This window comes from Haliotis cracherodii, unplaced genomic scaffold, assembly GCF_022045235.1.
Source record: "Haliotis cracherodii isolate W230 unplaced genomic scaffold, xgHalCrac1.p SCAF_5, whole genome shotgun sequence".
Taxonomy (NCBI): Eukaryota; Metazoa; Mollusca; class Gastropoda; order Lepetellida; family Haliotidae; genus Haliotis; species Haliotis cracherodii.
In genome coordinates, this window is record NW_027266308.1 from 49,026,875 (window position 1) to 49,047,797 (window position 20,923).

At 38.0% G+C, this 20,923-nt stretch overlaps 1 protein-coding gene across 3 annotated transcripts; it reads right to left on the bottom strand.

Moving 5' to 3' along the window:
• Positions 1-275: 275 nt before the first annotated feature.
• On the bottom strand, positions 276-20,464 carry LOC139442707 (delta(14)-sterol reductase TM7SF2-like). 3 transcript variants are annotated; one of them, XM_071223587.1, is made up of 11 exons: positions 20,388-20,464; positions 18,289-18,338; positions 9,762-10,016; positions 9,173-9,361; positions 7,300-7,486; positions 6,554-6,751; positions 5,258-5,481; positions 4,566-4,761; positions 3,911-3,991; positions 3,404-3,526; positions 276-3,109 (listed from the first exon to the last, which is right to left on the bottom strand). In XM_071223587.1, the coding sequence occupies exons 2-11, from the start codon at positions 18,307-18,309 to the stop codon at positions 2,952-2,954; spliced, it is 1,632 nt and encodes a 543-aa protein (XP_071079688.1). In that variant the 5' UTR covers positions 18,310-18,338; positions 20,388-20,464; the 3' UTR covers positions 276-2,951. The 3 variants fall into 3 exon arrangements, with proteins under 3 accessions (XP_071079688.1, XP_071079690.1, XP_071079689.1); XM_071223589.1 differs by having other exon boundaries at positions 4,566-4,734; positions 20,388-20,463; XM_071223588.1 differs by lacking the exons at positions 18,289-18,338; positions 20,388-20,464 and adding an exon at positions 14,457-14,582.
• Positions 20,465-20,923: the final 459 nt, after the last annotated feature.

Below are 20,923 nucleotides of genomic sequence, written 5' to 3' on the forward strand. Positions count from 1 at the left end.
ATATGATAGCATTTTTAAGCTAGCGTCATTTGAAACTGGCTTGGAACTTTTAAGGCTAGCTCACCCACCTGCCCAGCAATATTTTGTGACTATTTCACACACAGTATAGGAGCATATATACTGAAAGAATAATAATTCCATTTGTATTTCTTCAAATAAATGTTTTTCCTAAATGTTCAGCACCAAATTTGAAATGGTGATCGCTGAATTGCAAAGAAACAAACACAAACATACTTTTAATAAAAATCTATTTTTATTTTCTAAAGATGTTTGTAACTTGATTCATTACACATGTATGATTTATCCAGTATGCATAACATACACATTACAATATGCCATGATACACAAGAAATGGCATACATAATTATATTGGAGTATATGGCCACTGTCAGCTGTGAAGACCAAGTGCACACTGAAATTACATTGGTTAACAATTTGTAGAAACCTTTATACAAATATGATGAAACGTCATCTACCAGAAATCTAATGTTCTTCTGAAAGCATATCTTAGTTCTCACTTGGCCAAACATACTTAACATGCTTAAGAGCAGTGGGTCTGAAATCTTGAAATCTTGAAATATCTTCTTGGAAAATGAGCAAGTTGGGTTTTAAGCCACTACAGCAACATTATCCTGGCAGGGGATAACAGAATTGAGCTTTGCACTTGGAGCCATGTGGGGAATCAAACACAAGACTTCATTGCAACAAGTGAATGTGTTAAACTATGTATTGGTGAATTGGCAGTACCAGCACATTTGATTAACATCCCTTAAATGACAGTTTCTTGGTCTGGTAGGTCTAAATAATAAACCAATTGAGCAATTCATGACCCTACTTACACAATGTCCAAGCTCCACAGCTACTACAGAACATAGTCTCCCTCGGCTACCCCACCGCCCGTCCTGTGACGAACCCCATGCAACTGGTCTACACAGCGTACAGTGGATATTGATGTAATACTGATGTACATGATAGTGGTGGTGGTGGTGGTAATGCTGGGTGTCTGCATGGCCTGGATAACAACATGGCAGTGGAAACAGAGCAAGAAATGCAGGTACAGCTTCATAACCAGCAAGGAATGATTCCTATGAGAAAAAACAGCCGATCTCAAACACTCACCCTACAGACATTCATCAAGTCATCACAAAAAATTAATAATAAATAATTATTTGAATTGAGAAAAAATTAAATAGGCTTTACTTTGAAATCTGTTAACAAAGGAGCTTTTGTATCTGCAGGGCAATGAAGATCTGGCTTGGTTTTCTCGGACTGGAATGCTCAAGGCACTAGTTGGGTTGTGTTGTGTCGTCAACAAACAGAATTCAGATGACAGTGCTAGAAATTAAGGGTGTCCATGGGTCCTCGAGGATTTGGGCCAAAGAATTAAGCTTTCACATGAGGATTATGACAAGGACCCTTTGACTTCTTAATTTCAAACAGAACATGACTGACATCAACGATTCGTTTCAAGACATATGTTACTGGAAAAACAGATGCAGTTTGCAGAGGCACTTGTTTTATAATAGAAAGCTTGTGTTCATGTTTAAATGATCATGAAAATCATGTCAATGATAGAATTACGAGCAGTTATTCCTAGCCATGAAAATGTGACAAGATTGAATGTTCACATACAGCAGTTGGAACCTAGGACTACTTTGGCAAGTGGACAACATTGAGTCTAGGACAAAGCTTGAACTAATGAAACATTCAATATTTTAAATATCAAAAATATACATTAAAAAGTAGCTGTTTTCCATCAAAATGGAGAGTTAACAAAAACAAATCACAAAAGTCTTAAAAGGTCAATTCTGAAATTTAGTTAAAAATTCAATTTAAAAGGGATTTTAAACATTATAACCAAATATGAGAAGATCAATTAAGTACCCACGCCATCCAGAGCAGAACTTATATTTAAAAACTGGAACAAATACATTAGGCACACTATACATGAAATATGTACAAATATGATAAACTATTTACATGGATTGCAATGATGGAGGTACGGAGCATGACTTATTAGACAGGTATTGCCATTATTTCAATGAATGGTAATGAAAATGTGAACTGTTTTAATGGTGTTACTCCCATTTAATACTTGAAATCAACAGTTGAGCAAAAGCAGCTGAAACAATAGTCATTTGCATTACATCCTCAATTATGAATAATTTACGCCATGACAGTATTTAATGTTACATGCTGGCAGTGATGCGAGAAATTATTGCAATATCACCAGGATTGCCAATGGTGTATAATGATGTGATTAACATTCTAATAAAATTTCTGTCAACTACCAATATATTCTAAGAATTTAAAATTTTAATCAAGACAGAAAATTCATCAACAAATAGCACTCAGTGTATCATTTAAAATATCCCTATGGCAAATAAGCTCTAATCATCAATATTCAAGCATTTAAAATGATTTGCGTTAAAAATAAAGTTTACTGTATATTGAATCTTATTTTTAAAAGTCATAAAATATCTGAAAATAGTGCTGCCATTAATGATATTATGATATCCATGTCCTTTGATTTTCCTCCCTGGTAAGCTGCAAATAGTTTAAAAAAAAATATTAATTGTGACAGTGTTGCATCCAGGAATTGCCAACTGAAGTTCTGATTTGATTTAACCATCTCTAAACCATCTGATGTGATGCAAGCTTCAACCCAAACAGTTTGCTTTGTATTTCTATAATGTGTTATTTAATGCACTGAGAAAATGTTAATGTATCATGTCAAAACTCAATCTGAAGCAATGGTTTAATTGTGTATCACTTTACAGTTGAGAATACAGGTGCTGATTTGTACCGAAAAAACACCAACCATGTCCTTCATATTTCTATGATGAAAAAAATAAAATAAAATTCACATGTAATTTGACAGGCCATCCATGCCTGGGTGCAACACCACATTGAAGGTTAGGTATGAGCATTATCAGACGGTGATGACTGGCTCAGTAGACGTATGGAATGATTCGGTAGGGGACCCGTTCACAGTAGCGGTTCCAGCTGGAGCCATATTTCTTCTGGCATTGTGCCCCGTCCCGCCGTTCACGATGCACCAGGAGGATCGCGAAGTACACAGGGTAGAAGTATGGGATGAGGGACATACCTGGCAGGAATGGAAGAAAATAAATAGAAGTTAGATACACACTCAAGAGAAAAACAAAGTTTAAAATTCAAATAAATTCCAGCCAGACAGGCAAGTCCTAAAAATTGTCATTCCAGATTCCCCCCAACAGTGTATTGCAGTGCCTTCACTGGGCCCCCTTGCAATTACTGTAAATCTCTTAATTGTGACCAGTATTAAGGAAACTTGCATCAGAAATGAGGAAATAATTGTATTTGATTATTAACATGTTGCTGGCTGTGTGTTGACATTTAAGTTCTTCAGCATGGAACTCACCACAAGGCAGGGACCAGGCCAGTGCCATCATCAGGTCTCCGAGGTAGTTCGGCTTTCTGCACATCCCCCATAGACCTCCAACCAGCAGGCGTTTCCCTGACGACGTGGGGATGGATTCCAAATCTGAAGTGCCATCATTTGTTATCAAACCGTGTCAAATCCTGAACCTCATATGTGATTGTAGGACATTTTGATAACTCCATGATCGTTCTTAAGGTCTGTGTTGGCCTGATCGCTTAAACCCTGACAAATGACTTAATGTTCTAAAGACAGAATTGTCTGCATCATTTACGTTCATCTCATTTGACAAACCATGTATTGAACCATACATACACTAAATAAGGTTGATGATTTTCTTTTCACTTCAGCAATTAGGAAATCTTGAATATGATTTAGCTGTGATTAATTTATTCATAAAGTAACTATGGTGACAAATGTTCCTACAATGGGTGTTATCCAAGGGAAACACCTCATTTCTTTGACCTTAGAATGAGCAACAAGACAAACCTGCAAGACTTGGATGGAATGGGTTTTTCCTGAATTCATTCTTCTGAGAGTTAGCCCGTCTGAAGGTCATGTAACCGAACACTAAAACAAGAGACAAACAAAAGGGTATTAAACAATATAGATGTACCATCGTATCAATCTTAGTAACACTGTCATTGCTGACGTAAGTTTATTTTACCTATTCATCAATGAGCAACAAGACAATTTGTAGTGTAAAAATAACAATTTATGTCATAAAGCTGATTTCAAAAGCCATGTTCCAAGATGCCACTTAATGACTTCGCAGTAAACCTATTTCCATCTGTCCTTCAAATTACAGGAAATGAATATTTGACACCAACAATCTTATATTCAACCAGACATTTTGCATTTATCCAATGATCTTCCATTGGACGCCTTGCTGTTGGATCATTCTATTGAAGAGCTACAGCTTCCATCTTGGCTAGTTGCCTGTTTGAGTTATATGCAAGCTGTACACAACAGGATTAAGTGCGCAGTGATTTTGATAGATACAAGTAGCAATATGACTTGTTAATTAATTAAAAAGATTTTTTGTCTCTATTAGCACACATTTCCAAAAGCAAAATGTCAAGGACATATAAATGTCCTAGAATTTGAACCAATCGGAAACCGTAGCGCATCTCCTGATTCTCACCATTGAGAAGAGCGATACCGGCTAGCGAGTACCAGGCCAGCTTGGGGTCATTGTCCAGAAGGAAGCGGGGCTGGAGGCAGTAGAGGAAGGGTACCCAGGCCAGATCTCCGAACACCAACATGAAGCCAAACCCATCATGGATGATGTCCATCGTGGTTAGGATGGCATCCTGTATAGCAAGAACGACGGACCATTGCTAGTAGAAGTAGGAATTGGAGATGTTCATTGTGTTCTAATTCATTTGATACATTGGGATCAGATGACTGAATGTTGTTATATGCCGCAGCCAGCGATCTTCTGGCTTTAACAATGAACTCTGCAAATTACAGTAAACTATGGTTATAACTGGCTCGAAGGGACCATTAATTTTTGTTCCTTAAAACCGTTTTTGTTTTAAGCATATACAGCATATACACAGCAAATGGCTGAGAACAAAAAAAAAGAGAGAAGTTCGTCATAAGTGTGTTTGTAATAAACGTAGTTACTATATGTCTAAACCAGATACACCAGTGATTGACAATACAAGCACATGTTCCAGCATTGGCGTATTGACACTCGGCCTTGAATATAATCAGCCAGGTCACACCTTGGGACCACCTGATCTTCACTTTCATTGACTCTTCCATCAATCATCAGGAAATGGGGACCTACTCCAACCAGGAATCCCCACAATGTTTCCTACTGTTTCTCACCTCAAACCAGAGAGCATCAGCGACGTAGAGCGTCTGGAAAGCCACCACTAGAGTTAGTGCGGGGGGGAAAGCCTGGGTGTCCTGGTATGCCTTCAGCACGAAGATGAAGTTGAGAATAACCCAGCCAATCAGGCCTGGTCTCAGCTCACAGAAAAACTTAAGGTCGAAGCTGCCAATTCTGGGGTTTAGTTCATGACCGATGAAGAAGTCATACAGAGCATTTCCTGAAAGATAGAAATTTGGTTTAACCGGAAAAAAAAAATCATTATGGAACTGGGATTTGGAACTTTCTATGTCAGGTACACACCATCATGAACAGAGAATAAATCAAACTTGTTGCCATGGAAACAGAAAAATTATAAATTCTAAAAATCCCTAAATAGCAAAAGGCACCAGGTGGCAACCTGGTCTTTGTGTGTGCAGTTTCAAGAAAGAGTACACATTAGAGATTTTACAGATATGGTCCAGACAAACACAACACTATGAAGTCAAACTTGTTGCCTAGGAAACAGGAAAAATTAATTATTATTCTTTAAGTCCTAATTAGCAAAAGGCACTTATTCAGTCCTTGGTTAATACATGTACCAGGTTTGGATGAAAAGTCTTTCGCAGCTTTCACGTTGTGCCCCGGAAACGACACCTACCCCTACCCTTTTGAGACCAAGTCCAAATTGTTTCCATGAATATCAAGAAAAAGAAAAATGTCAAAAATCCCCTAATAGCAAAAGGCACCACATCAGGATCTGTTTGATTTATCTACCAATTTTTGTTGAAAGATACTGAACAGTTTTGAGGTGTGCTCCAGAAGCAACACCTACCCCTACCCTTTTGAGACTAAGTCCAAATTGTTCCCATGGAAATCAAGAAAAATAAAAATGCTCTGTAAAAGATCTGTAAATAGCAAAAGGCACCACTTCATGACCTGTTTGATTATATGGGCCAATTTTTGTTGAAAAGATATTGACATGTTATTGAGTTACACTCCGGAAGTGAGTGAGTGATTGAGTACGGTTTTACGCCACTTTTAGCAATATGCCAGCACTATAACGGCGGGGGACACCAGAAATGAGCTTCACACATTGAACCCATGTCGGAAATCGAACTCGGGTCTTCGGCGTGACGAGCAAACGCTTTAACCACTAGGCTACCTGACCGTCCCCACTCAGGAAGTGACATTATTACGGACGGACGAGTTGTCGACTACATCGCCCTCCCCCCACCCACCCCCACCATTATACGCTGGGGGGATAATAAGGTTTGGGCCCTCACCACAACTGTGAATGGTGAATGGCATACCTGTATTTCCTCCTGGTGCTAGTTGGGTCACAGGTACAGCTCTTGCCTTGATGTACAGGAAGATGCTGAGGATGGCACTGAACAGGATGGCGGACGTCATAATGCGGAAGAACTTGGCATGAACCATTTTCACAAGTGGCACATTAAAGTACACACAAATACCAAATGCGATCAAACTTGCCACAAAGGCAAAGAAACCTGAAAACAAAACATCATTCGCATCATTGTCTGTGGGTTACTATCAAGGTCATTGTTACTTTGAAGTTTGTTAATTTTGTTTGTTTGTTTTGTTTGTCGATTAACGCCACTCAGCAATATTCAAGCTATATGAAGGTGGTCTGTAAAGGGACCACTAAGATTAGTTCGTAATAACTGTTATAAGCATTTATACAGCATATATAGAACAAATGCCCAGGACTAAAAAAAAAGTTTTTCTATATCGGTCAGTTCGTTGTCAGCCACATGCACGCACACACAGGTTTTAAAAAAAGATTCATGATGTTTATGTTTTGCATTGATATCAAATAGAGATGCTGTCAAGGCCTAACAAAATGTTGAAACGAAAACCAACACAAAGGTACTATTAACATTACTCTTTTTCACATGAAATTACACCTTTTTTACCCCCATGATTACTCAAAAGCTTCAATTAGGGTTGACATATCTGCTTATCGAATACAGCACTTCGTCTTTGAACATCAAGAAATCAAACCCTGATCGTGAAACAACTGGAATGTTGAACCTACCGTTACATCTGTACTTGAGACGCTTCCCAGAAGGTAATGGCAGCCCCTCTACAACTCGACCAACAGGAATCATGGCTAGGACAGCCTGGAATGCTAGCCAGCCGAAAAATAACAGCGTGGCCTCCATGTCAAACAGAAGCCAGATGTTTTTAGGGAACTTTGGAAGTTCTAGGATGGTGCACTTGGTCTACAACACATATTAGAGAAACATGAGCAATATTAAAGCTAGCCAGTGTTTAATTTACTCTTGAAAGTCAAGGGCTCCTTGTCACAACACTAACGTTGAATGTTAGAGACTGAGGGGGTCCTAGAGCAAACCTCAAGGACCATGGGACACCCTTAAAATTTGAACACTTGTATCATTCAATATACAGCGTTAGAAACTGGCACTAGTGCTGTAGTCCTTGCAAAACTGCTCAATAGTAAAGGTATTAAGGACTAATAGACATTTATCATTAAGGGTTTTGCTAAATGTTTTCATTACAAGGACAAGTGGACTAAAACAGCTTCTATCGCTGATATACCGTATATTGCTGTGTATAACTAAAGTGAAGTTTTGCGTACGTACAGTGTGTGTGTGTGTGTGTGTGTGTGTGTGCATGCGTGTGTGCGTGCGTGCGTGCGTGTGTGTGAGACACCCTATACACAGGGTTGAAGAGTTTTGATGTTTTCCCCTCCCAACAGAAAGACATTACCATGAGCAACATGTACTATGTCAACAAATCCTTACTGAAGTTGGCAAATGACTCTTGTAATATCCCTGTCTGGTTATAAAAAATGTTCATTGTATATCTGGATTTACATTTGTAACCTATTTTACTAATGTTATTCAAAATTTCATTTCAATATTGTTTACATTTATTCTGCAACATCGTGTGTAAAGGGATCGGTAGATTGCACAATCCACCATTATTTACAGCAACCGCAGTCAAATTACTGCCATTTATGCCTTGAAATGAACTTTAGTGAACAGAGAATGGACATATCTATGATATATGCAATACATTGACTCGGTAAAAGTCATATTTGTTGTAGTTTGACTATTGTATGCCAACAAAGTTTTTACAATCTTGAGCACAGGAGCATCACCGCTGATTGGTCAATATCATGGTAGGGGATTTGGCTATTTCTCTGGTTTATCACCACCATGACTTACTAACATCTGAACATCTAGTACATAGGCTGCTGCTTCAGCCACTAGTACACAGCCTAAGGCTCCTTTTTGTTTAGCATGCACAGTTCATATGTTAGGAATAAAATCTACCAAAAGATTCTGCCAAGAGACAATTTCAGGACAGTGGACTAAGATGTTTTGGGCACAAACTGGATGACCAAGGAGCTACTAAAATGTACAAATAAATAGACCAAAACATCTGACAGTCTCCACAGCAAAATTACAGTGATTGAGTGAGTGAGTGAGTGAGTGAGTTGGGTTTAACGCCGCTTTTAACACTATTCCAGTTATATAGCGGCGTGTCAGCTTAATGTGGGAGGAAAGCCCGAAGTGATGCAGGTCTCAGACGTTTACCACTTCGGTGAAACCCACGAGCACGGGTATGGTGCTGACAAACCTAGAAACATAATCGGGGCGAACCGGGATTCGAACCCACAATCATAGGTTTCTGGCATGCCCAAGGGACGCAACTCTGCACAGCGAATCGCGGCGCCTTAGACGACTGGGCCACCCGTGCACCCGCAAAATTATAGACATATCTTCCATCTTGTTGGTAAATGAAGGAAAGGTTGTGAACAGGGTTGTTGATTTGACATATTTTCAGGTGCAACAGTAGAAACTTGATAAACTTGATTTGACAAATTTTAGTGGAGGTGAAACTACAACCAACTGGTACTACCTTCAGCTCTTTACTCTTACCTTAGTGCATGCCAAGTTGATATAATACATGACAAGTGGCAGAGACAGGGTGATAAATAGAGCCCCTACTGGACCCCCAAACTCCGTCGCCCGTGTCTTGGCAGCAGGCTTTGCTTTGTCCTTCTTGTCGGCCATGTTGTTGCGGACTTCAGACTTTAACAGCTCAGAGGACCTTGTGGACACTTTTTTCTGGAGTAGAAGAAAGCCACATCAGTGGACTATGTTCATAACCACTAGTCTGAAGATTTCACAGTTGCAGATAATCAACCATGCTAGTAAACCAAGCTAGGGCTGGCCAACAAATGAGAAAGTTAGCTGGTAAATTGCAGGCTTTAAGATTAGTTCATTTTCCAGGACAGTGATTCCCATACAAAATGCCAAAAATAACTCTTGAAAAACACTGAGGTTGACCCTTAGTGAGAATGTGTCACAGTTTAAATGTTATGTATCAGATATCTTAATATGAGAAGTGTTGGTGTTTAAATTGCCATGGGGACAATTGTCATTTAAAAAATCTTTGCAATTAATTTATCTATTTTCCATTTTAACTCTAAACACTTTCTTCGTACTACAAAGTTAATCAGTCTACCTCGTTGTCAACAAGGTCAGCAATTCGTGTTGACTGCCTGGTCGGAGTGACCACTATTTCCTTCTTGACGACAGTTGTTCTCTCTCGGGTCCGTGACGATCTAGACGGAGACTTGGACTGTGTCCTAGATGGGGACTTGGACTTTGTCCTGGCGGGGGACTTGGATGCTGAGCGTGACGACTTCCCCGTCGATCGACCACGACTTCGGCTCCTGCTTCGAGACTTGTTCCGGCTCTTTGAAGGAGGTGACTTAACCTGAATGCAGAGATCAGTTAATAAACAATACAACATGACAATCAAGTGCGATCTGACACATCTTTCACGAATATAGGTAACCATGGTAATGTTAACCTTGAGTCAGATCTAAACATCATATCTAATTCTGTTTTCATCCAAGCCACATATACATTGTCACTTAATAACGATGAACACTGTCACAATTTGATATAACAAAATATAGAATCAACCGATATTTCAGAATCAAAGACAAAAGTAACATACTCACGAATGAAAAATTGCATGATATACGAATTCAGAATTACATTCATACATCAATAAACATGATAAAAAATCCATGTTACCATGGACACCAGAAGTAATAAGTTATGTGTGTAACATACAAGCAAAGGGACAAAATAACAATGTGTCAAAATCTTCCCTTCCCCTGATACGCCATGCTGGACACAAATTGACCTTGACACAGACAGACACACAGACACACAGACGCAGACACACAAACACACACACGGGATATGATGTAAGACTACCCCAAATAAACTACCTACCGACTTGCTAAGAAACTAAACTTATCCCAACTTGAGTGAAAAACAAATATGCAGAAAAAAATTACTTCTGACCTAAAGTAAATCTTGCACACCCTTATGATAGGAATGGAACATTTAGAATGTCAGGTGTTACGAAACATAAATGAAAGAGAAAGCACCTTCTCTCAGCTGATCAGACCACTCGAATGAGAAGCTACAAATAGACATGTGATACCACAATAACCTCCGACCCTTGATATTTGCATCAGTATCAGCTGGGGAAATAGTGAACTATTTATAGATCTGCCCAACCAGACTATAGTCTGTATCAAGTTTCTTATACCAGGCAACACCAGACTGTTTTCTTCAGTTACCTGTTTATTTACTTATTTATTTAACAGCCACCATACAGTGCAATGAAAGGGGGCTTTCTTTCAATACACACATTGTTACCTTTCTGCGTGTTCATCACACAAACAACTTGGCAAAAATCCCATTGCACACGATTGCATGTGGCTTTGTTTGTCATAGGACATTTTCATTATTTCAGCAAATAAGGACATTCAGTATCACCAAATTTGAAAAGTATCTTAGCCAAAATAAAAAAAATTAACCAGTCTGAATTTCTGAATAAGACATTCTTTCTTCCTCATGTCTACACAAAGTCTTCTTGCTCCACCAACAAAATTACTTTAATCTAACTTGCTTCTAATAGAAACTGTGATATTTTACCTTACTAGTGTTTTAAATCAAGCATGCTCTTTTAATAATTTGTTCTTATTGCTATATGGCTGACTCCCTCAGTCAGACTCCACTGACCTGAACAGTTATGAAATTTGTTGTTTAAGGCCACATTAGCAATATTCCAGCTATATGATGGAAGTCTGTATTTAATCGAGTCTGGGCCAGATAATCCACTGATTGACATCATGAGCATCGATCCACGCAATTGGGATATGATGACATTCATCAATCAAGTCAGCAAGCCTGACCATCCAATCTTGTTAATCACCTCTTACAACAACCATAGTCGCCATTTACGGCAAGCATGGGTTGCTGAAGACCCATTCTAACACGTACTAGCCCAGTATGTGCCAAATATGTATGAGTCTAATAGTAGCCTGATCTTGTATATCACACTGTTTCAGTAGATTTTAGTCTTAGTGTATTGACTAGAAGAAAGGATCTAGAAGAAAGGATCTAGAAGAAATGTACTAGACTCAGGCTTCAGACTAGTGGCCAAAATCGCAGACTGCTCACCTGGAAGAAATTTTATTGAATTGTGCTATGTGTTTTACCATATGTGCTCTAATAAGCACCCATTGCGATATTTGCTAATATATTGGCTAGTGAACAATACCAATTACCATCCTTCTGATTGATCAATGCACACAGAACTTATTTATTCGTGTATAATACGCACGTGTGTAATATGCACCCTTAAATAGGGGCAATTAAATTCTGGAAAAATATATCTGTCGTGTGTAATAGGCACAGACTTTTCTTTTGTATCATTTTAGGCTGTCAGCAGAAACCATGAAATTTACTATCTTTCAACTCTTTCACCAAAATTATATTCTATTTCTAATTTTGAGAGCACCCTAGGCACTTATTACGTCAAATATGGTAGTGGTTAACGTGACAGACCGTAATCAAAATAATAAAATCCTAGAATATGATTGTTAAAACAAGTATAATGAAAACCTCATTCAACATGGTCAAAGCTAGGAAATGCAACTGCTCATCTCTGCTTCAACAGTGTTCAAGCACTAATAGTAACAATACATTATAAACCATACAACAGCATATATCATTCCACTGTTTTCAGTGTAGGTAATTTGATATGAGAATGTACACAACAGGAATGCTGGACATTCAAGTTGGAGGCATGGACACAAGCATGTTTGTGACACTTGACATGAGGTGACCAAGTTGTCAACTTATCAGTTTACACGACCTGCCGGCCACTACCTTATTGATATTCAGGTCAGAGGTTGACTAATCTCTGTTCAACTGGGATGGTGGATTAGAATCAGGGCACCAAGCCATCATGTTTAAAGGCATTTCTTAAACCTAGTCCTTTCAAAATATGTTTTTTGTACACATCTGTGAAATGTTTGGTCCACAAAATTATTAAGAAAAACTGTCTTAATGTGAAATTATTTGTGACGAAGCCATTTTCTTCTCACCAAGCCGATTCATGAGAACAATTAGTTCGTGAATCTAGAAATATGCTTTGTTTTCATTATAAAAAAACATTTTCCCCTATGTCTGCTTCATCTGACAGACAGCATGAACAGAAATGTTTTGTGAATGAGAATACTTTCCTAAACATTATCCATAGTTTTATTTCAACCAGTGTGACCACCAACCAGTATGGTTTGAAAATCAAATCTGCAAACCATGAGATTAAACAGAACAGGCCTAGGGGTGATCATATGCTAACCATTCTTACACGAGCCCCTGCCAGTGCGCTTTCAAAGGTATCCTAAGGGCCATTATGATATGTGATACATCTTCAAAATAATAAAACTTTATTTATGAACATTACAGTAAACTTATCATCCAATTTCCCAGCAGCCCCATTTTCCAGACAATTCCATCTCTTATTTCGGAAGATTCAGCAACAAAAGCCCATGTCAATGAAGAATGGGAGGTATTTGGCTTGCAGGTTCTGTCACAAAGAGGCTATCACATTATCCACGCTTCACCATTCAACTGTACACCCCAGTGCACATTTACCTTGAAATTGAGGTCAAATTCACAAAACCCTTGTTGCCAGCTTATGATAAAGAATCTAACAACCTGAATATCTAACAGCAGTCAACAAAAACTGAAAAAGATTTTAAAAAACAACAAAAAACAGCTGTCAACTTTAACAGTTGACCTGAAAAGAAGACCACCTGCCTGAAAATCATCAGCTTAGAAAAATATTACAATAGAAAGAATGAAATGTGATTAAGAAATTCTAAACTAACATGTTATAGAGAAAAACACCATTTAATCAGCAGTGAACAAAGCCAACATTAAACCATTTGGCGCTACCAAAGCAAAAACTTGACAATACTTTCCATGCCTTATTAAAATTGATAATACTTGATTGATAAGCAATGATGAGCATTTTAACAAATTAGAAAAGGCACGTATTGTTTGCTGAATCAACATTATTTAAGGCAAGGTTACCAATAGTCCCAGCTACTTTACCTAGTTACATTATCATGATTACTGATACATACAAAAGTCCAAAATTAGCATGAGTGTGGACTTGTTACATTTTACTGATGGTGTTTACCGCTGCTAGGACCTATCAAGGACATAAGAATCCCAATTTGGAATTACAACTTCCCAGTTCTTGTAATATATTATAAGTAATTTTATGGCTCTATAGACATAACATTATTTCACATATATAACAGGACCAATGAAGCATTATGTGAAAAAAACTAATTCTACTTGCCCAAACACCGTTTTCATTAGATTTTAGGGTTATATGGCAGGGTTAGAAATTGGCACTAGTCCTTTAGTCCTTGCCAAACTGCCCAATAGTTAGGGTATCATAAGGACTAGTAGAGATTTGCCATTTTTAATGGTTTTGCTAAATATTATCATTATAAGGACTAGTGGACCAAAAATGTTAGTATCTACCGCTGTATGGACTATTATTAGCTGAGCTTACTTGACCAAACAGAATTTTACTAGACTCTGGCTTCGGACTAGTGGCTAAAGTTGCAGACTGGTTTAGTGTTACATTCAGTGTTACATTTAATATTGCATTGAATGCAATTTGAAAAAAACCAATGATATAATACCAGTAAATTTAAGAAAGTAGGAATTACAATATGAACAAAATTAAATTTCCTCTCCTAATTTACCTGCCAAGGGCACTTAATTTAGAATTCTAAAATAATCCCAGTCCTGTTAAAGGCATTACCATTCCAGTCGCCATCACTTTCCACTTGCAGTATATGTATATATAGGACAGCACTACACAAGACCTAGTCCCTGTTCCAAGTAGGTTGTGGGGGTGTAGCGCAATGTCTCCTCTACCTGCTTTCACCACAGATTACATCATAAATATTGGGCACTAAGGATAGACCCTGTAACACCCCCCCCCCCCCCCCCCCCCTTTCTACATGTGTAAACATGTTGATGGCCACTCCATTATGTAATGGTCGGGACAATATACAGGATTGGTCTCTTCATACAGCTTGCAAGGTCAGCCACTTATAAGGCAAGTTCACCCTACAGAACTGGCTTAAAATACATGTGCTCAACAAATACGACCAAGTTTCGTCATGTTCATAGGCTTTGCAAGCAAGTAGTCCACCCACACTGCTGAGATCATGATTATGTCAATACGAAAATGCACAATCATTTTCATTTGCTAGTTTATATTCAAGTTAGCAGGGATCTATCTAGGATTCTTAACTAAGTGACCCTGGTAGGCAAATTGGGAAATATTGTCATATTGAAATATTTTGTTCAAAACAGGGATTTTTTAAGAGTTCATATTTTCTTAAATTCAGAGGTATTTTGAGATTGCATGTAAACTAATAATATACAACAAAGCATTATAACCTGTTCCTAATTATAAGTCTTGTCACAAAATCAGTAATTACAATATTAGTTACATATATTGTAACATGATTAGGGAAATGTTTACTTCCAAACTGGGAATTTTTAGTGACCTTCGCTGCAGACTTGGGGCGAAATATCGGCCTCTGAGCAGGTCGAGATAAATCCTTGGTTTGTTACGAGTGTCATGATCAATGTTACCCTTTTGCATTTCTGCTAATTAGTTTTACTTTAAGTGTAAATACATACTTAACAGGTCTAGACCTACATCATGGGCATTCAATATAGACCTAATTTTAAGGCTGATGGTAAATATACAAAACAAAGGAGTTTCCGGATTAACAATTAGCATGCTTATCTGGGGATTAGCTTCTTGTAATTAATAACAACGGAGTGACTCTAACATGTCATAGCAACATGGTAATTATTAATTAACCTCTGGAATGAATAGGTGGCTATGAACAATGATGAAAATGACACTCCACCACCCAGGGCCCTGTTCCACAAAGCAATCGTAAGGCTATGTTAGAGAATGGGCGTCACAATCGTCTTAATGCTACAATCTCCAGCGTTAGAAACTAACAGTTTTCGTCTACTAGTCCTTATAATGATAACATATAGCAAAACCCTTAAAAATGGCAATTTTCTACTAGTCCTTATGATACCTTTACCATTGGGCAGTTTGGCAAGGACTATAGGACTAGTGCCAATTTCTAACCCTGCAATCTCTTTGTGGAACGGGGCCCTGAACTGGATAGACCAAGAAAGGCATCCACATTGAGTCTATTCCACGTCTTCCTGCTAGCCATGACAAGAGTAACATTGATTATTTTTATTAGCACATACGACCAACATCAATGTTTGGAATTCGGTATATGAAAGTCAAGGGGTCTTTGTTGTAACCTCAACATTAAAAGTTTAAGAACAAGGGAGGACCTAAGACACAAATTTAGTAACAATTTACAAAATAAAAATCACCCTCAAATGTCATAATGATCTTTACGTTTAAAACCAATCTTGAGAAATTTATGTGACTACTACCTCTAAATATGTTTGCCAACAACACAAAGTTCAAGCACAAAATAAACAATCTGCATGAGTACATTGTGTTAAACACACATCTGTTACACTCACAAAGAGGGTGAATTCATTCATACACCTGTCAAATCGTTAAGTCATTTTATTCTTGAATGCATGGCTTCCAAAGAAATCGGCCATGCATGAAATAACTCAAGACCAATAGCCATCACATGGGACATTACAACTAGCGGTCAGTCAAGTTACTTCAAGCATGGAACGTGGTATGCTGAAGCTGTCTTATACCTATTACACTGGGCTTTCATTGAAAACAGAAACATTGATGTCTACTTGATACACATCAACACAACAATCAATATTTGCTGAACTGCGGTCAGTCAAGTTACTTCAAGCATGGAACGTGGTATGCTGAAGCTGTCTTATACCTATTACACTGGGCTTTCATTGAAAACAGAAACATTGATGTCTACTTGATACACATCAACACAACAATCAATATTTGCTGAACTTAAGCCAACTTTCATTACGGTATGGTCTACAAACATGCAACCAACAGGATTATCTTTGTGAAGACAAAACATGTTTTTTTGTCTGACAATTCAAAGATATAAAACAGATACTTCATATTCAACTTATTTTCTCACAATAATTAACCTGTTTACTAAGCTTGACAATCAAAACTCACAACTGTGCTGAATTGAAACAATAACATAAGCTTGATAAGAAGTAGAGAGTAATCTTATCAATCGGTCAGAGATGAGAATGAAGAAACTGTTACAGTGATTGAAATCTTGAACAACTCTGGCTAAAGTGATGACGTAAATCCTGTTGGGGTATCACACAGGAGGACCAGGTACTGTAAGCCCATGGTAAGCCCACATGATCCCCAGTAGTGTTTTTTCGTCTTTTTTTTGCACTCAGCAATATTCCAGCTATATGACGGCGGCCTGTAAAATAATCGAGTCTGGACCAGACAATCCAGTGATTGACATCATGAGCATCGATCCAAGCAATTGGGATCGATGACATGTATCAACCAAGTCAGCGAGCCTGACCACCCAATCCCGTTAGTTGCCTTTTACGACAAGCATAGTCGCCTTTTAAGGCAAGAATGGGTTGCTGAAGACCTATTCTACCCCAGAATCTTCACGGGTCTCCCCAGTAGTGAGTGAGTCAGTATGGTTTTATGCTGCTTTAGCAATATTCCAGCAATATCACAGGGGACACCAGAAATGGGCTTCACACATCGTACCAATGTTGGGAATCGAACCCAGGTCTTCGGCATGACAAGCGAATGCTTTAACCACTAGGCTACCCGACCACCCCTGATCCCCAGTAAGGTGGCCTAGCTTTGATTGCACACTTTCAATGCGTTCTAGTCAATTAACACCAGACACCAACCTTACACAATGTCATGTTCAAGAATTCCCATAAATATGAATCCATATGAGGAGTGCAAATGTTTGGAAAGAGCACCAAAAAACATGCTAATCATAAAGGAATGTTCTAAAATGTTCTAATTAGTCATAATATATAAAAAAAAAATAAAAAAAAAAAAATAAAAAATTCAGTGTTTCAGCTTCAGAGAACATATTGAAAGACATACATGACCAATAGAAACTAATCTACATCAGAGCTCCAGATAAGCTTTTGGTGTTGTGGGTATTTTACGCATGCATTTTAAAATCATTGGGTATCAGTAATTCTATCTGGGTATTCATATTTCTGTTACCCACTAGTTTTTACACATGTGGGTATTTAAGTTAAATATTTAACAACACTATTCATCTAGTCCCTGCAAACTGGTGTCTCGTGGGTTCGAGAGCTTTATAGGACTCAATAATACCACGAGACTTCCATAAGAAAGTGTGATGGCAAATGATCATGATGTAACTGTCATCGTGGAGTTTTGCAAGGTTGACGGAATGCCCGTTTATAATTTCAAAATAAGTTGCTGATTCGCTAATCGAATACGCAGGGTTACTTCACCATATTTTGATGATACGCACAAGTTTTATTTTTGTGGCGTATCTGTAATGTTCGTTGCGTATTTGATACGCTTTGATTTTATTTTACTGCGTATTAATGCATTTCTGATGCGTAATTTACGCAGATACGCAGCCTATCTGTAGCTCTGTACATTATCTCACCTTTCTAGCTGGTGTCGGCATCTTGATGGTTATTGAGTTGTCAACGCGATCTGAAATGTTAGGACAACACAATAAGGGCATTTAATTTCATTTAAGACCCAAGGGACATTAAGGATTGCATCAGACCATATTACATAATGCCCCTTAATATTTACCCCTGTGGATGTTCCAAGCCTGAATTGTCCAAAGACATTAGTATAAGAAAATATATGAGGATGAGGTTAATCACAATGTTAGTTGAAGCTAAGAATTCAATTAATTATTGTCAAAATACCATAAGACCCAAAGTACACGCATGTTTAAGGTCACATGACTCGCAGTGTGGATGTGAACAATACGGAACAATCTGGGTGCTGTTGTACAAAGCAATCTTAGCGCTAAGGTGATAGTAGCTCCCATACCTTAACATAGACTTATGACAGTTGTAGCACAAAGGTTGTTTTGTAAAACGGCACCCAGAACATTAGCAGCATACATAGTCAGAGCAGTATAAGCTCACAGTTCATTTCTCATATGAAATAAATGATAACACCATCTGATCACTGTTTATTATCAGCTGTTCTTAATGTCATTCCATGGGTCCATATCAAATACACCAATAGAACAGCAGATAGGAAACCCTTTATTTTAGAAAATGGGAAGCCTCCTGGGTACTTGTTCCTATAATATTTGAATATGCCATTAGTCCTAGTGGACTTACATTAATTTCTAACACAGCTCTTTGCCATATTTGTGCAAAGTGAAATAACAAAATGCACACCTAAACTTCTATGCTCATGCCCTAAATCTACTAATGAAACCAATCTGTGACTTTAGCCACTAGCCCAAAGCGTGACTGTAGTAACTTTGTGTTGGGTTTAGTGAGCATAATAGCCCATACACCAGCACTAAAATCTACTGAAATAATAATGCCAACAGACAAGTTTGGGCGAGCAGACTGAAATTGAAAAGGTTTCTACAGACTCCTGAACAGGTTTAGTATGTCAAAAAAATGGGTACAGTGATATGATCTATTCAATCATTACAACTCAACAAAGACCATGAATAATAATACATATCAGTGGTGCAACTAGGCACATTAAAGGTACCCTGACATTCCTCAGGGCTAATAGAATTTCAAGGCTCTTATATAAGCATGTTAACATGGTTAAGGGTATCCTTATAGATCTAAATAGAATTATGTTCATTATCACTATTCAGAATGGAATTAAACTGTTTCAGGTTAATTTGTATCCTTGATCATAATAACCAAACGAATTTGAACTTAAAATCTATTGAAACTCTATATCATATGATGTTCACTGTACCCCTTTCAAAAAGGCTATATTAAATAACTGCTGGTATTTCTAAAATAAATGCCCGCCCTGATAAACATTCCTTACACATCCTGTGAAATAAATTTATATAAGCCTGCAGACAAGGGGCAATTACTAACCCTTCCCGATAAAGTAGGTCGCGTCACTGGCCTCAATTTAGCCGAAAATCAGCTGACAAGGGAAACACCGTTTTAGAAGAAGGATCTTGCAAATATTTCCTGCTCTTTGAAAGAGTACATTTAAATAAAGCATTCAAACATTACAACCATTTGTTCTGTCAAAAGTGTTTATTAACAAAGAGTGGAACTGAGGGCTAACGTCATTAGCATGGTCCGCATTTGGCCAATCCACTCGTTTGGGCATATCAACATTTTACAACCACTGTGCGCACGGCAAATACACACGCACCATGAAGTTGCACTGACCGACATTGTCAAGAGCGGAAGCCGGTGGTTAGGGATATTTTCATAATTAGGCTTTTCGTTGTTATTGAATAATGTACCTCTCCAAATACATGTAACCTATATTTCGGAAATGGAGCGTATCCTTCTAAAACATGACAGAAGGCACAACCTTGACGCGCAACAAAGAGGTCAGTGACGCTTCACCCGAGACTTGAGAAAATGGAGTTGGCCTTGCGTGACATTTTGTCAGCATACTGATCGGAAAGAGTTGACACAAGAAATGTGTCATCCGCACATGACAACTGGACTGACACATCAAAGTGTAAAAGAAAAAACACAAGATAAATCATGTTAAAAACAATATTAAATGGACACTTACGATAAGATTTCTTGACAGTAGCGGGAACCTGAGGACTGACGCTTGGCGGGCTAGCTTTTGATTGGTTGAACGGTATGAAAGGTCATGACGTAAGCGTTCCCACAAATTCGATTGGATTAGAAGGGGATACCCCGCGTGGACGTATAGCCTGTTTCAAAAGGTCGATGTTTACATCTAAGTGGAGAATAAAAATGCAGAAGAGCATGGCATAACGGTTTATATCATTGTTAAATGTTTATACAAAAATATACTACATATCTGGAACTATAACACCAACAAAATACGTAACAATAAAATCTTAATGAAACGGTTTTAAAGTTTTTAACATTCTTCAAAATTACAATATAGCATCTCAAACCACAGGGCCACGTATAGCCATACTATACTGACTGTACTGGTTACACTAAAAAAAGTTTTTTTAGTGTGTCAGTACAGTATGGCTATACGTGGCCCTGTGTCTCAAACAAACTAAAATATTTGTCTTTTCTTGGCAACATTCCATCTTTACCAGCCCATTAATTTGCTAGTTTTGTTAA

Excerpts from the sequence above, each read along its gene's own strand:
- LOC139442707 (XM_071223587.1), bottom strand. The coding sequence starts at position 18,309 with ATGCCGACACCAGCTAGAAAG. Across the intron at positions 6,752-7,299 it reads TCTCAAGTACAGATGTAACG|GTTTCTTTGCCTTTGTGGCA; the intron begins GTAGGTTCAACA and ends TTTTGTTTTCAG. Across the intron at positions 3,992-4,565 it reads CGGTATCGCTCTTCTCAATG|TGTTCGGTTACATGACCTTC; the intron begins GTGAGAATCAGG and ends CTCTTGTTTTAG.